General features: G+C 44.5%; 1 protein-coding gene across 2 annotated transcripts in view; it reads left to right on the top strand.

The window, feature by feature from the left end:
- Positions 1–3,135: 3,135 nt before the first annotated feature.
- Positions 3,136–13,100, top strand: part of KDSR (3-ketodihydrosphingosine reductase) — a 45,414-nt gene continuing 35,449 nt past the window's right edge. For both annotated transcript variants that reach the window (XM_033239253.1, XM_033239246.1), the window contains exons 1-3: positions 3,136–3,667; positions 7,438–7,527; positions 10,427–10,483. In XM_033239253.1, the coding sequence (XP_033095144.1) occupies positions 3,560–3,667; positions 7,438–7,527; positions 10,427–10,483 (255 nt within the window). In that variant the 5' untranslated portion in view covers positions 3,136–3,559. The remainder of the gene's footprint in view (positions 3,668–7,437; positions 7,528–10,426; positions 10,484–13,100) is intronic.

Below are 13,100 nucleotides of genomic sequence, written 5' to 3'. Positions count from 1 at the left end.
TGGGCAACAGAGTGAGACTCCATCACACACACACACACACACACACACACACACACACGCACACAAAACAAAACAAAACAAAACAAACAAAAACTAAAGAAAGAACCTAGGCCCATTGGCCTAATCTCTGGCTGGGGTCCAAGACCAAATGTACGTGAATGGGTAAATAGTCAGGGGTGGAAAAGAAACATTTCTAAAATTCTTTGACATGGGAGCCCCATGCACTGTTTTTCTGTTAGTGAAATTCTAACCAAGGTGACAGTTAGATTGGAAAGATGAAAATACATTTGATGGGATTAACGCGAAAGTTTGGACAAAAACTGGAATGTCTGAACAGACTCTATTTGGAGTGGTTGCATCCCCTTTACATGAATGTACTATGAGGATGGATATTGCCTGAGGAAAATTTCCTTTATCTAGTAATGTAAAACACAAGACAGGTGGATCTGCCCTTCAGACAATATTGATTGGACATGCTAAATGGGAACCAGTAAGATTGCTGAGCCCATGCAAGTTGTTAACATTAAAAACTATAGGATAGTTGGTGGACAAAAACATGTTAAAAAGACAGTCTGGTACCTGAAAGGGTGAAGGCCACTTCCGTTTTTGGAAACTGATAGCAAATGGGAAACTTCAAGCCTGAGTGGCATTTCTCTGGGAGACATTTAGGTCATACAATATGATGATGAACTCGAGCACTTGTTGATGGCAGAGTAGAACTCTTGTATCTATCTGCCACTATCTTTTGACTCTAATTTTTCAAATTATGTTTACTACCATATCATAAACAGTGTAACTCTGGGACTGTAAGTGAGGTTATAATATTCACACCGATGACCAAATTTATTGAGAAATTGAGTTAAAAGCCTCCTACTCTACATTGGCTCCTTCAAATGTCAGACATGTTCATTTTACTGTAAGAGAGCTTTGGCCAAAGCAGGTGGCAGCCATGTTGTAAAGGATTCAGTCTTGCCCAAAGAGAAGGGTTGACTTTTGCCCTTGGCTTCTGGGAGGTTATCTATGTCATATCTGGTAGGAGTGTCTTTGTTTAGATGGGGACTGGGCAAACTGGATTTTAAGGTGGAGACTGGGCATTCCAGAGAGACCAAGCATGTGAATTGGGTGGGGGCTTTTTTCATGCACTGTCAATCTAGTTGGAGTCTCAGTTCAACCAAGTGGACGATTGATCAAGCCTATGTGCTGGAGTCCCAATAAAAACTCTGGACACAGAAGCTCAGGCAAGTGTCCCTGGTTGGCAATACTCCAAGCATACTGTCACATACCAATGCTGGGAAGGTAACACAGCCTGACTCCATGGGAGATGACAACAGGAGCTTTTCATTTGGAGCCCTCCAGACTTTGCCTTAGGCATTTCTTTCCTTAGCTGATTTTGATCTGTATTCTTTCCCCATAACAAACCATAACTATGAGCATAATGGCTTTCGGTGAGTTATGTGAGTTCTTCCAGTGAATTATCAAACCTGAGGGTGGTTTCGTAACCTCTAAACTTGCATTGACATCAGAAGTCTTGGACACTATGCCCTCAAATTTTGCAGTTTGGCTAACTCTGCTTAAGTCAAGAAAAAAAGAAAAAAAAAACTTTTTTTTCTCCTTAGCTCCCTAGTATTTCTAGAAACAACGACAAAAATGAAAAGCAAGTAAGCAAACAAAAATATCTGCCTCTATGCAAATTAAAATCACAAAGAGACTTTGCACCAACTAAAAAAGCTATACTCAGAAAGACGGATGATAACAAGTGTTAGTGAAGATGTAGAGAAATTGGAACCCACATATGCTGCTGGTGGGAACACAAAATGTTGTAGTCACTTTGGAAAACATTCTGGCAGTTCCTCAAATAGTTAAACATAGAGTTGCCATAAGATGTAGCAATTCCCCTCTTAGGCATATACCCAAGAGAAATGGAACATATGCCCACACAAAAACTTGTAAATGAATATTTACAGTTAGCATAATTCTAATAGTCAAAAAGTGGAAACAACCTAAATATTCCTCAATTGATGAGTGGAAAGTTAAAATGTGGTATAGTCATACAATGGGATATTATTTGGCAATAAAAAGAAATGAAGTATTAACATGTAGTTCGTATCATGGATGAACCTTGTAAACGTTACAGTTAGTGAAAGATAAGATGAAAACGGCTACACATTATGAGATTCCATTTATGTGAAATATCCCGAATAGACAAGTTTATAGAGACAGAAAGGATGAGGGATTGCTTAGGCTTGGGCGGGGCTTGGGAGGAAATGGGTCATAACTGCTAATGAGTATAGGATTTTGGGGGGTTGTGACAAAAATGTTCTAAAATTTATGGTAGTGATGGGTCCACAACTGTGACTATATTAAAAACAACTTATTCTGAGCTTTATTTTTATTTTTTATTTTTTGTTTTTTTGAGACGGAGTCCTGCTCTGTCGCCCAGGCTGGACTGCAGTGGCGCGATCTCACTGCAATCTCTCCCTCCCGGGTTCAAGCGATTCTCCTGCCTCAGCCTCCCCGGTAGTTTGGATTACAAGCGTATGCCACCATGCCCAGCTAATTTTTGTATTTTTAGTAGAGACGGGGTTTCGCCATGTTGGTCAGGCTGGTCTCGAACTCCTGATCTTAAGTGATCTGCCCACCTCGGCCTCCCAAAGGGCGGTGATTACAGGCGTGAGCTACCTCGCCCGGCCTATTATACACTTTAAATCGGGAACTGTATGGTATAGTATGTGAATGAGACCTTAATAAAGCTGAGTTGTTTGTGTTTGTTATTTGTTTTGAACCTGCTTGGTAAAGATGAACTCTGAACTCAATGAAATTGAATTACTTTGGTGATTTCTCAGAACTCCCCGTTAAGGCTTTCAGGTCCTCTGAAAAGCGAAAGTGGGCTGTGACCATCTTCTAAGAACGCCAAGAAAATACGGAATGGAGCCCAGGATTTCAGAGCGTAGTCGCCGGGCTCCCAGGCTGATCCGGCTCCGGGAGCCTCCAGCCGCCCTTTCCGATGCCCCGGGGCCTCTGAGCATCCCGGCGGGTGGTCCCAAGCCAAGGGCGGAACTCCGGGGAGGAGCGCTCGTCACGCCCACACTGGAGGCCGTGGCAGGCCTGGAAACCCGCCCTGCGGGGTCCTAAGAAGCCACTAGAGTTCCCGAAGAGCCAGATCTTCGCAGCCCTTCCCGGAGCACTCGCATCTGGCGCTGCCCGGAGCCCGCTCGCAGCGCTCAGGGACGGGAGGCCCGATTTCCACGGGAGAGGCCGCGGACTGTGGGCCCCGTCCCGGGGGGGGGGGTAGTGGGAGACACCCGGCGACCCCCCAGAGGCGATTCCGGAGGTGGCGGCGGTGGCGGCCTACCAGCCCCCTGGAAGCACCGCCCCTCCTGGGTGGTGCCCACGCCGGCTCCTCCTCTTCCCCTCCGCAGCGGCCCGCCCCGACGCGCAAACCCAAACACTCCAGGCGCCCGCCCACCGCGCGTGATTCTCGCTTCGCCGCAGCCCAGCCCTGCGCGCTCCGCCTGGCGCCCCCCGCCCGGCCGCTCCGGGCCCCTGGCCCCGCGGAGCGATGCTGCTGCTGGCTGCCGCCTTTCTCGTGGCCTTCGTGCTGCTGCTCTACATGGTGTCTCCGCTCATCAGCCCCAAGCCCCTCGCCCTGCCCGGGGCGCATGTGGTGGTGAGTGGCCTCCTGTTGCTGCGCCCCGACCTCCCGGCCCGTGCGGCCTTTCTGCCGCCGAGGCCGCGCCGCCTGCGTCCCTTTTTCCAGGCCGCGGTCCCCAGGAAGGCATGGCCAAATGGGGAAGGTCACCTGCCGCCGTCCACCCCGGCGCTTTCCCCCCGGCCCTGGCCCCGGCACCGGGCCTGGCGGACCCGCCCTCCACTGCCTCGGGCTCCTCCTGGGGCGGGAGAGCGTGCGACGGGGGACCGCGCCAGCCGCAGGGTTCCCGGGGCCCAGGGGTTCGGTGGCTGCTTGTGAATCCACGCAACATCCCTAGGATGTGGATGTTTTGTCCTCAGTTTTTCCGATGAGTCAACTGAGGCACAGAGAGGCTGAGAAACTTTGCCAAAACACAGGGGTCGGTGGTGCGCAGGGTGCGGCGCACGGTCCCGGGCGGGGGCAAACAGCGGGGAGGTGGGGTCCCAGCCACCGGGACCCGCCGAGGCAGCTCGGAACTGGAAGATGGCCTGTGCGAGTGACTGGAAGAGCCGCTGCCAGAGGATTCCAGGAAGTGACTCACCTGGGGAAACTGCTCAGAACCCAGCGGGCTGGCGGTGGTGGCTTAGCGGTATTGGGACGCCGGTCCCGTCTACACTGCTTGTCTCTGAGCTCAGCGTGGCACTACTGATTGCTGCTCCATTGCAATCCTTTGCTGTTTCCTAGTGGGAAGGATGAGCTAAATGACAGGGCTAGTGTGCGAGGAATGAAGGAGAGGTGGATGGGTGTCTTTTGTTTCTTGGCAGAAGCTCGCATATTCAGCGATCACTGTTCTGCAAATGTGGCACCTTTCTTAAACAGAGAGAATACCTCCTTACCTGCGCCCAGCACTTCCCCGTTTGCAGTGGCTTTCTCACCAGCTTTCTTTTTTGGATCTCCCAATCCGGAGGCACAGTGAATCGGGCAGTTAGGAATAAGGAGGGTTGGTTACAAAGCTGGCCGCACACCTCTTCCTGTCCTATCTCAGCACCCGAGATCTGAGCCTCCCTGCTGAGCTGGTGTAAGATAAGATGGTCATTTCTCTTAGTGTGCTTTAAATCTGTACACGGGTTTGTGAATGAGAAAATGTGTCTCTTTAATTTCTCCTTTGTAAAGCTATTAGCTTTTTCCAACACCTGTTCCTAGTGGGGAAAGAATGTGGATTCATTACAAAAAACAAGGAGAAAGGCAAAACTTGACACGCTAAATTCTGAAAGTTTTACATCCGCAAGAGAACTGCTGCCTCAAAAGCATGGCTTTAAACGTTGGATCCTTTCAGAGCTTGTGTTTATAGAGCATAACTTTGCAAAAAGTAAACGCAGAAAGAAAATTGGAATTCCTTCTTTGTAAGACAGTTTCACTGAGCCTTGGCTCCAGTCCTTCCAACCCCATCCCGCGGCAGGTCATAGGTGAGATAATAAATGCCGTGTCTGTTCAGGTGGACCAAGAAGAATTTCTTATTTTTACCATCCTGCTTTAATACGCAGGATTATTATTTCAGACTCTAAATAATGTGAGAATGACATGAATAATTCGCATGGTGTCACCATCTGTCTTTTTTAATGTCGTAAGAAGAGTGAAAAGTGTAATTATTGTTCTTGAGATTTGTTAGGAGTTGACTGGGCGGTATTGTTGGGAGAGGAGGCTGATGGTTAGACTGTACATAATTAAGAACAAACTTATAACAATTGTTTCATTTTTAGAATAATTTTATATAATAGTGTTATCCATCTAGTTACAGTAGTAAAATTGCAGAAAAAAAGCAGAAAATCACCCGTCTCAATCTCCCAAAGTGCTGGAATTATAGGCGTGAGCCACTGCACCCGGCCAACAACAGCTATATTTTTACGGTAATCTTCTGCTGATAACTGGCTGATTATCTGCCAAGTAAATCTCTTCAGTGGTGGCAGGTTGAAGCTAAAAAGAAGTAAGGGATGCCTGTGAGTCCCATAGAGACAGGTGCATTTGCATGGGAGACACTTCCCAATGATGTTAAAATCCTAACATGGAGTCAGAGATTTTCCTCCCAGCATGATTTATGTATAACAGTGAATATTAGGAATAATCTAAATGTCTGATTATAGGGTGTTTAAGTTTTGATGCAGCTATTTGATGCAATATTGTGAAACCTTTTCGTTTTTTGACATGACATAATTTTTAAAAAAACAGGACACAATACTATGCGATATTATGTAATTTGCATGGGACAGTGACTAGAACAATATGGCTGGGTGCGGTGGCTCACTCCTATAATCTCAGCACTTTGGGAAGTCAAGGAGAGTGGATAACTTGAGGTCAGGAGTTTGAGACCCGCCTGGCCAACATGGTGAAACCTCATCTCTATTAAAAATACAAAAATTAGTTGGGCGTGGTGGCGCACGCCTGTAATCCCCGCTACTTGGGTGTCTGAGGCAGGAGAGTTACTGGAACCTGGGAGGCGGAGGTTGCGGTGAGCCGAGATCGCGCCACTGCACTCCAACCTGGGTGACTGAACAAGACTCTCTCAAAAAAAAAAGAAAAGAAAAGAAAGAAAGATAATGTTGCGCTGTTCACTTATTCAGTGAAATATATAATATATATTGAGCCCTCCCCATGCTAAGTGCTAGGAATATAGTGGGGAACAGAAAAAGAATTGGTGTTTTTTTTTTTTTTTTTGAGACGGAGTCTTGCTCTGTCGCCCAGGCTGGAGTGCAGTGGCCGGATCTCAGCTCACTGCAAGCTCCGCCTTCCGGGTTCCCGCCATTCTCCTGTCTCAGCCACCCGAGTAGCTGGGACTACAGGCGCCCGCCACGTCGCCCGGCTAATTTTTTGTATTTTTAGTAGAGACGGGGTTTCACCGTGTTCGCCAGGATGGTCTCGATCTCCTGACCTCGTGATCCGCCCGTCTCGGCCTCCCAAAGTGCTGGGATTACAGGCTTGAGCCACCGCGCCCGGCCAAGAATTGGTGTTTTTAATGGAGTTTATGGGTGATGGGAGAGATGGTTGTGAATCAGATAATCACACAAATAAATCTAGAGCTGTTTATTATGTGCATGTCATAAAGAAGAAATATAGCGCTGAAAAGTGTGTCAGTGTGGGGGCAGGGGAGACAGTGAAGGCTTTCCTGAGGAAGTGATATTTGAGCTGAGATTTGATGGGCGAGTAGGTGTCAGATGAAGTGGGGAGAAGAGCATTCTTTGCAAGGGAAGTAGGATATGCAAAGGTACTGTGGTTGGAGGGTGCATGGAATTGAAAGACAGCCGGTATAGCTGAACTGTAGACAGGGGTACAATAGGGCAAGAAGAGCTTTACTTTTCAGAGTTTCCTTGTGATTGTATATTACTTTTATACTAAGCAGTCATTTCAAATATATATGCAGGTGGCCATTCTTTTCATCTGTTGTAGAGCTAGTCTTGCATAAATGTGCATTAAGGAAATAAGATTCATTTAGATTTGGAATCAGAGGCAGACTAATATATTATTTATGAGCTAGATTTATAGGGCACTTTTCCACCAGTGGACTCAGAAAAATATTATAGATGTGCAATTTATGGTTCAATAGGAAAACAGTCAAAGCAGCAGGCCTTGTTGATAGTATCTTTCATGCTTACACTTACTCCAGTCATTAAGTTTGGGATGAAGAAGTTACAATAGCTAACCATTTAGTTCTTGCAGATTCATTTTAAGAGCCTGTCATAGTTGTTTTTTTATAAAAAAACTTCCTACAGAGGGGAGATTTCAAGTGCTAAGAATATTTTATGATTTTGTTTTAGGTTACAGGAGGTTCCAGTGGCATCGGGAAGTGCATTGCCATCGAGTGCTATAAACAAGGAGCTTTTATAACTCTGGTTGCACGAAATGAGGTGAGGCTTCTAGGTTCGTTATTACTGACTGACTTCTTCAACTTGAAATCAGTCAAAGAGGCTGTGCTAAACGTCTTAGCATTCACACCTAGAAAGCGCTTCTTCCTTGATGTGAGATGTGTTTCTTGAACTACTGATTCTCTCTTGTATTTAGGCCAAACACTTCTCTGTTGAAATCAGGTCGGCCCCACAAGTATTTATTTAGTACCATTGGCATATTAGGCGACACCGTCATAGATACTGCAGATCCTGAGGTGGGAGAGGCCAAGGTCTAGTTTAAGGAGCACACCTGGCCATAGGAAGACAGGGAGGGCCCTCGGCCAGGCCTGAAGTGCTGGAAGCAGTGATTCTAGAGCTGATGCCTGAAGGTGTATAGGTGTTTCTCTATAATTTTTCCCTATGATTTGCTTAAGACATGATAGATATCTTTAGTGAAATCTAGACACCATAGAGGAAACTCGTCCCTCCCTAGAAGTTTAGCAAAATGTGTTTTTCTGTATCAAGTCAACACAGAATCTGTTTTTGTTTTTTGTCAGGGTTTGTTTTTGTCTTGCCAAAGTTGTTTTTAGAGCACAAAGCAGTGACACTGTGTGCACATGAACTGTCATGACGTCCTCTTGCTCCCCATATGGGGACTGGAGGAAAGTGACCTCAGAGCTGGCTCATCTGCTGCTGCAATTCTATGCCTGGCGTAGTGCTTGGCACATAGCACATGCTCAGACATCGTTGAGTGAAGAAATGAAGGGAGGAATGATGGAGAGCCTGGGAATGTCAGCATGGCGTACTCTGTGGGGATCTTGGACTCACCCATGTGCAGGGAGGGTGATAGTACGGTAACTGCTCAAGTGGGTGGAGGGCTGGACAGGACCCAGTAAGAATGGCACGCCAGGATGGGCCTTGGGGGAAAATTTAAATAATGTCGCACGCAGACTTAGGCTTGGACCTCTATTCTTTCTTTCTTTCTTTTTTTTTTTGAGACAGCATCTCACTCTGTTGTCCAGGCTGGAGTGCAGTGGCATGATCTTGGCTCACTGCAACCTCTGCCTCTTAGGTTCAAGTGATTCTCCTGCCTCAGCCTCCTGAGTAGCTTGGACTATAGGTGCGCACCACCACGCCTGGCTAATTTTTATGTTTTTAGTAGAGATAGCGTTTCACCATATTGGCCAGACTGGTCTCGAACTCCTGACCTTGTGATCCGCCCGCCTCGGCCTCCCAAAGTGCTGGGATTACAGGTGTGAGCCACCACGCCTGGCCTGGACATCTGTAATTTCTTTTACAAACCAAGAACGGCAAAATTAGCTACCTTATATTTATAGCTTGACTTTTCTAACAATGAATTTGCTTTGGCATTGAAGCCACTTTACATAAATGAAAACAAATTTAATGAAATGGCATTTTGTGAGTTTTAAACACCAGTTCTGATGCAAGTAAATAAAAGTGGAGGCAGGGAAGGCCAGCATTTCAGGCCCTCAGGAGCTCACATGGGGCCCTTGCATTGCTAGAAGTGAATGAGCTGAATGAAGAACCTGTGGTGTTGAGTAGTTCATTCCTTTTTTTTTTTTTTTGAGTCGGAGTTTCGCTCTGTAACCCAGGCTGGAGTGCAGTGGCGCGATCTTGGCTCACTGTACCCTCTGCCTCCAGAACACCTGGGATTACAGGTGTGTGTGTGTGTGTGTATGTATTTTTTCTTTTTTTAGTAGAGACGGGGTTTTACCACGTTGGCCACGCTGGTCTCAAACTCCTTACCTTAAGTGATCCACCTGCCTCGGCCTCCCAAAGTGTTGGGATTACAGGCGTGAGCCACTGCACCTGGCCTCACTCTGTCGCTCAGGCTGGAGTGCAGTAGCACAATCTTGGTTACTGCAACCTCTGCCTCCCAGGCTCAAGCAATCCTCTCACTTCAGCCTCTTGAGTATCTAGGACCACAGGTGCTCGCCACCATGCTTGGCTAAGTTTTTGTATTTTTGGTAGAGACGGGGCTTTGCTATGTTGCCCAGGCTGGTCTCAAACTCCTGAGCTCAGGTGATCCACTCACCTTGGCCTCCCAAAGTGCTGGGATTAGAGGGGTGAACTACCGTGCCTGCCTGAAAAATTCTTTCTTTTCTAATGTAATTTTTAATTCCAGTCTTTGCAAAGTCAAGCTGTATGTATCTTTAGTTGTAGGACAATATTGTTTCATTATAGACATATTCAGGTTTAGAAACCCTGCATTACCTTTTGGAAGATTTCGCTTACGCTTTGGTTCCTCTCTATTGCATGATATTATTTAGGTTACTTTTTACAGCAAATTAAGAAACTATAATCTGATCTCTGTTTTCTTGGGATTATGTAAAACAAACAAAATTAGGACCTTGGAAGAATTACACAATTACACGGGTAACTTTGCTTAAGAGTATTTTATAGTAGCCAGGCCTAGTTTACCCAGTCTATCCAGAAAGTGATTCTTAATATGTTTGGTTTTATAATAGAAGAAAATATTGGACAAAAAGCACTGTTGACAGGGAGTCACACATACCCTCAACTTTGGGAAGCACTGTGTATTAATAGAGCTGTTCTTTTCTTATATCACAACTAAATAATAAGACATTTATTAGAACTGTAGAGTCGGCCTCAGCAATTAGTACTATTAACTGGGGTTTTGAGGTTTATCTGTTTTTGTATTATCATTCTCTGTAATTAATTTTCAAACTTGTTACCACTTATTCATAGCTTAGCATACTTTACATCTTCTTTTTTTCATAGGCTGTGGCCCAGTCTGTCTATGCAATGTAGATACTGTTTTGTGTGTTTTCTGGAATTTAATACATACACGTAGAAATAATTGCTTGTTTTCTCTCCTTGACAATAAACAGATACATATAGACAATCACCAGGACTAATTGTTCTGTATTGCTTTCAGGATAAGCTGCTGCAGGCAAAGAAAGAAATTGAAATGCACTCTATTAATGATAAACAGGTAAATCTCTGTCTTCAGAATGCATTTTCTGTATAACTCAGCACAGTTGTATAAAGGAAAAACAGGGTTACTTCAACTGTGAATAGCTAATTGAAAGCATATATGATTTTCCCAATTAAAAACATATTGTACTGTTTTTTAAAAGGTGGAATTGTTTGAATTGTCTAGTAACTCAGAATATCACATACACACACAAAATGAATAGACTCCCTCACACATTCATATCTACAAATGGTCAAATAACAGAATGTTTTACTGGCAAATAATTTCATTTTAATTATTTATTTAAATGAACTTTAGACAAATGCTTAAGAAGAAAGGAATATTTAAAATTTATTTGGTTATGGAATTTTTGATGAATACAATGATGTTTATATTTCAGTATAAAACATGATAACAAAATTAATAATCACACACCCATCACCCAGCCTAAGAAGTAGAAATGATCAGGGTCTCTGAAGTCACCTCTATGCCCCACAGCAACCTTGTCCCTCTTTTCTCATTCCTGGAGGGACAAATGCCAATGCGATTTTTAGTGTTGATCCTTTCTTTTTTTTCTTTTTGAGACAGTGTCTCACTGTCATCCAGGCTGGAGTGCAGGTGTGCGATCTCAGCTCACTGCAGCCTCCACCTCCTGGACTCAAGCAATCCTCCCACCTCAGCCTCCCTAGTAGCTGGGATTATAGGCACGTGTCATCATGCATGGCTAATTTTTGTATTTTTGATAGAGATGGGGTTTTTGCCATGTTGCCCAGGCTGGTCTTTAACTCCTGGGCTCAAGCGATCTGCCTACCTCTGCCTCCCAAAGTGCTGGGATTATAGGAGTGAGCCACTGTGCCCTGCCTCTTTTTCTTTTTAATTTTACCATATATGCACGTGACTCTACCTAATAATATATTCTTTAGTTCTTTTTTTTTTTTTTTTTTTTGTGAGACGGAGTCTCTCTCTGTCACCCAGGCTGGAGTGCAGTGGTGCCATCTTGGCTCACTGCAACCTCCACGTCTTGGGTTCAAGAGATTCTCCTGCCTCAGCCTCCCGAGTATCTGGGATTACAGGTGCATGTCACCACGCCTGGCTAATTTTTTTTTGTATTTTACTAGAGATGGGGTTTTACCATGTTTGTCAGGCTAGTATTGAACTCCTGACCTCAGGTGATCTGCCTTCCTTGGCCTCCCAAAGTGCTGAGATTATAGATGTGAGCCACTGTGCCTGGCCAATATATTTAGTTCTACTTCTTTTATTATATCATTCTTATTTTTTAGCAGCTTTATGAGATACAATTTATATACCATACAGTTGACCCATTCAAAGTATATGATTCAATGATTTTTAATATATTCATAGAGTTGTGCAACTATCACCAGAATCAATTTTAGAACGTTTTCCTCACCCCATGAAGAATCTCCATCTGTATTAGCAGTCACTTGCCATTTCCTCCCAGCCTCCTCTCAGCTAGGCAGTCACTCATCTACTTTCTTTCTCTATAAATTTGTATAACTTCATTCTTTATGCTTCTTATGCAACTTGATTTCTTCACTCAATATTATTTATTTATTTTGAAATGGAGTCTTGCTCTGTTGCCCAGGCTAGAGTGCAGTGGCGTGATCGCAGCTCACTGCAACCTCTGTCTCCCGGGTTCAAGCCTTAGCTTCCTGAGTAGCTGTGATTACAGATGTGCACCATTACGCCCAGCTAATTTTTGTATTTTTAGTAGAGACAGGGTTTTACCATGTTGGTCAGGCTGTTCTCGAACTCCCAACCTCGTGATCCGCCCGCCTCAGCCTCTGAAAGTGCTGGGCTTACAGGCGTGAGTCACCACACCCGGACCACTCAATACTATTTTTAAGGCCAGGTGCAGTGGCTCATGCCTGTAATCTCAACATTTTGGGAGGCCGAGACGGGCGGATCACTTGAGGTCAAGTCTTTGAGATCAGCCTGGACAACGTGGTGAAACCATGTCTCTATTAAAAATATAAAAAATTAGCTGTGCCTGTAATCCCAGCTACTCAGGAGAGAGGCTGAGGCAGAAGAATTGCTTAAATCTGGGAGGCAAAGCTTGAGGTGAGCAGAGATCGCAGCACTGTACTCCAACCTGGGTGACAGAAGGAGACTCCCATCTCAAAAAAAAAAAAAATATATATATATATATATATATAATTTGAAAAATTCATTTATGTTGCTGTATAAAGTTGGAGTTCATTTTTTTTTACTACTATATAGTATTCCATTGTATGTATAGACCACATTTTGTTCATCAGTTCAGCAACTGGTGGATATTTAGGTTGTTCCCAGTATTTTTGTTAGTTTGTTTTTTTACTATTAGAAAAGCTTTCACTATTCTCTTTGTGCACATGTGTAAGAATGGTACATACCCAGAAAAGGAATTGCAGAGCTGTAGTGTATGCAGTTGTTCAACCTCACCAAAGTGGTTAAGCTCCCACAAGTAGGACTGTGGTTCCTTTTGTGCCACATCCCTGCCAATACTTGGTATTGACAGACTTTTTACTTTTTGCCTTTCTGATGAGTTTTAAATAGTATTTCACTGTGGTATTCATTGACTTTTTCCCCTCCAGAGTGTTAGAGATCTTTCCACGTGCATTAAGTAAATTTGCCTTAA

This window comes from Trachypithecus francoisi, unplaced genomic scaffold (assembly GCF_009764315.1).
Source record: "Trachypithecus francoisi isolate TF-2019V2 unplaced genomic scaffold, Tfra_2.0 Contig01474, whole genome shotgun sequence".
Lineage (NCBI taxonomy): Eukaryota > Metazoa > Chordata > Mammalia > Primates > Cercopithecidae > Trachypithecus > Trachypithecus francoisi.
Note: the sequence above shows the minus strand (reverse complement) of the source record. Positions and strands in the feature narration are given on the sequence as shown.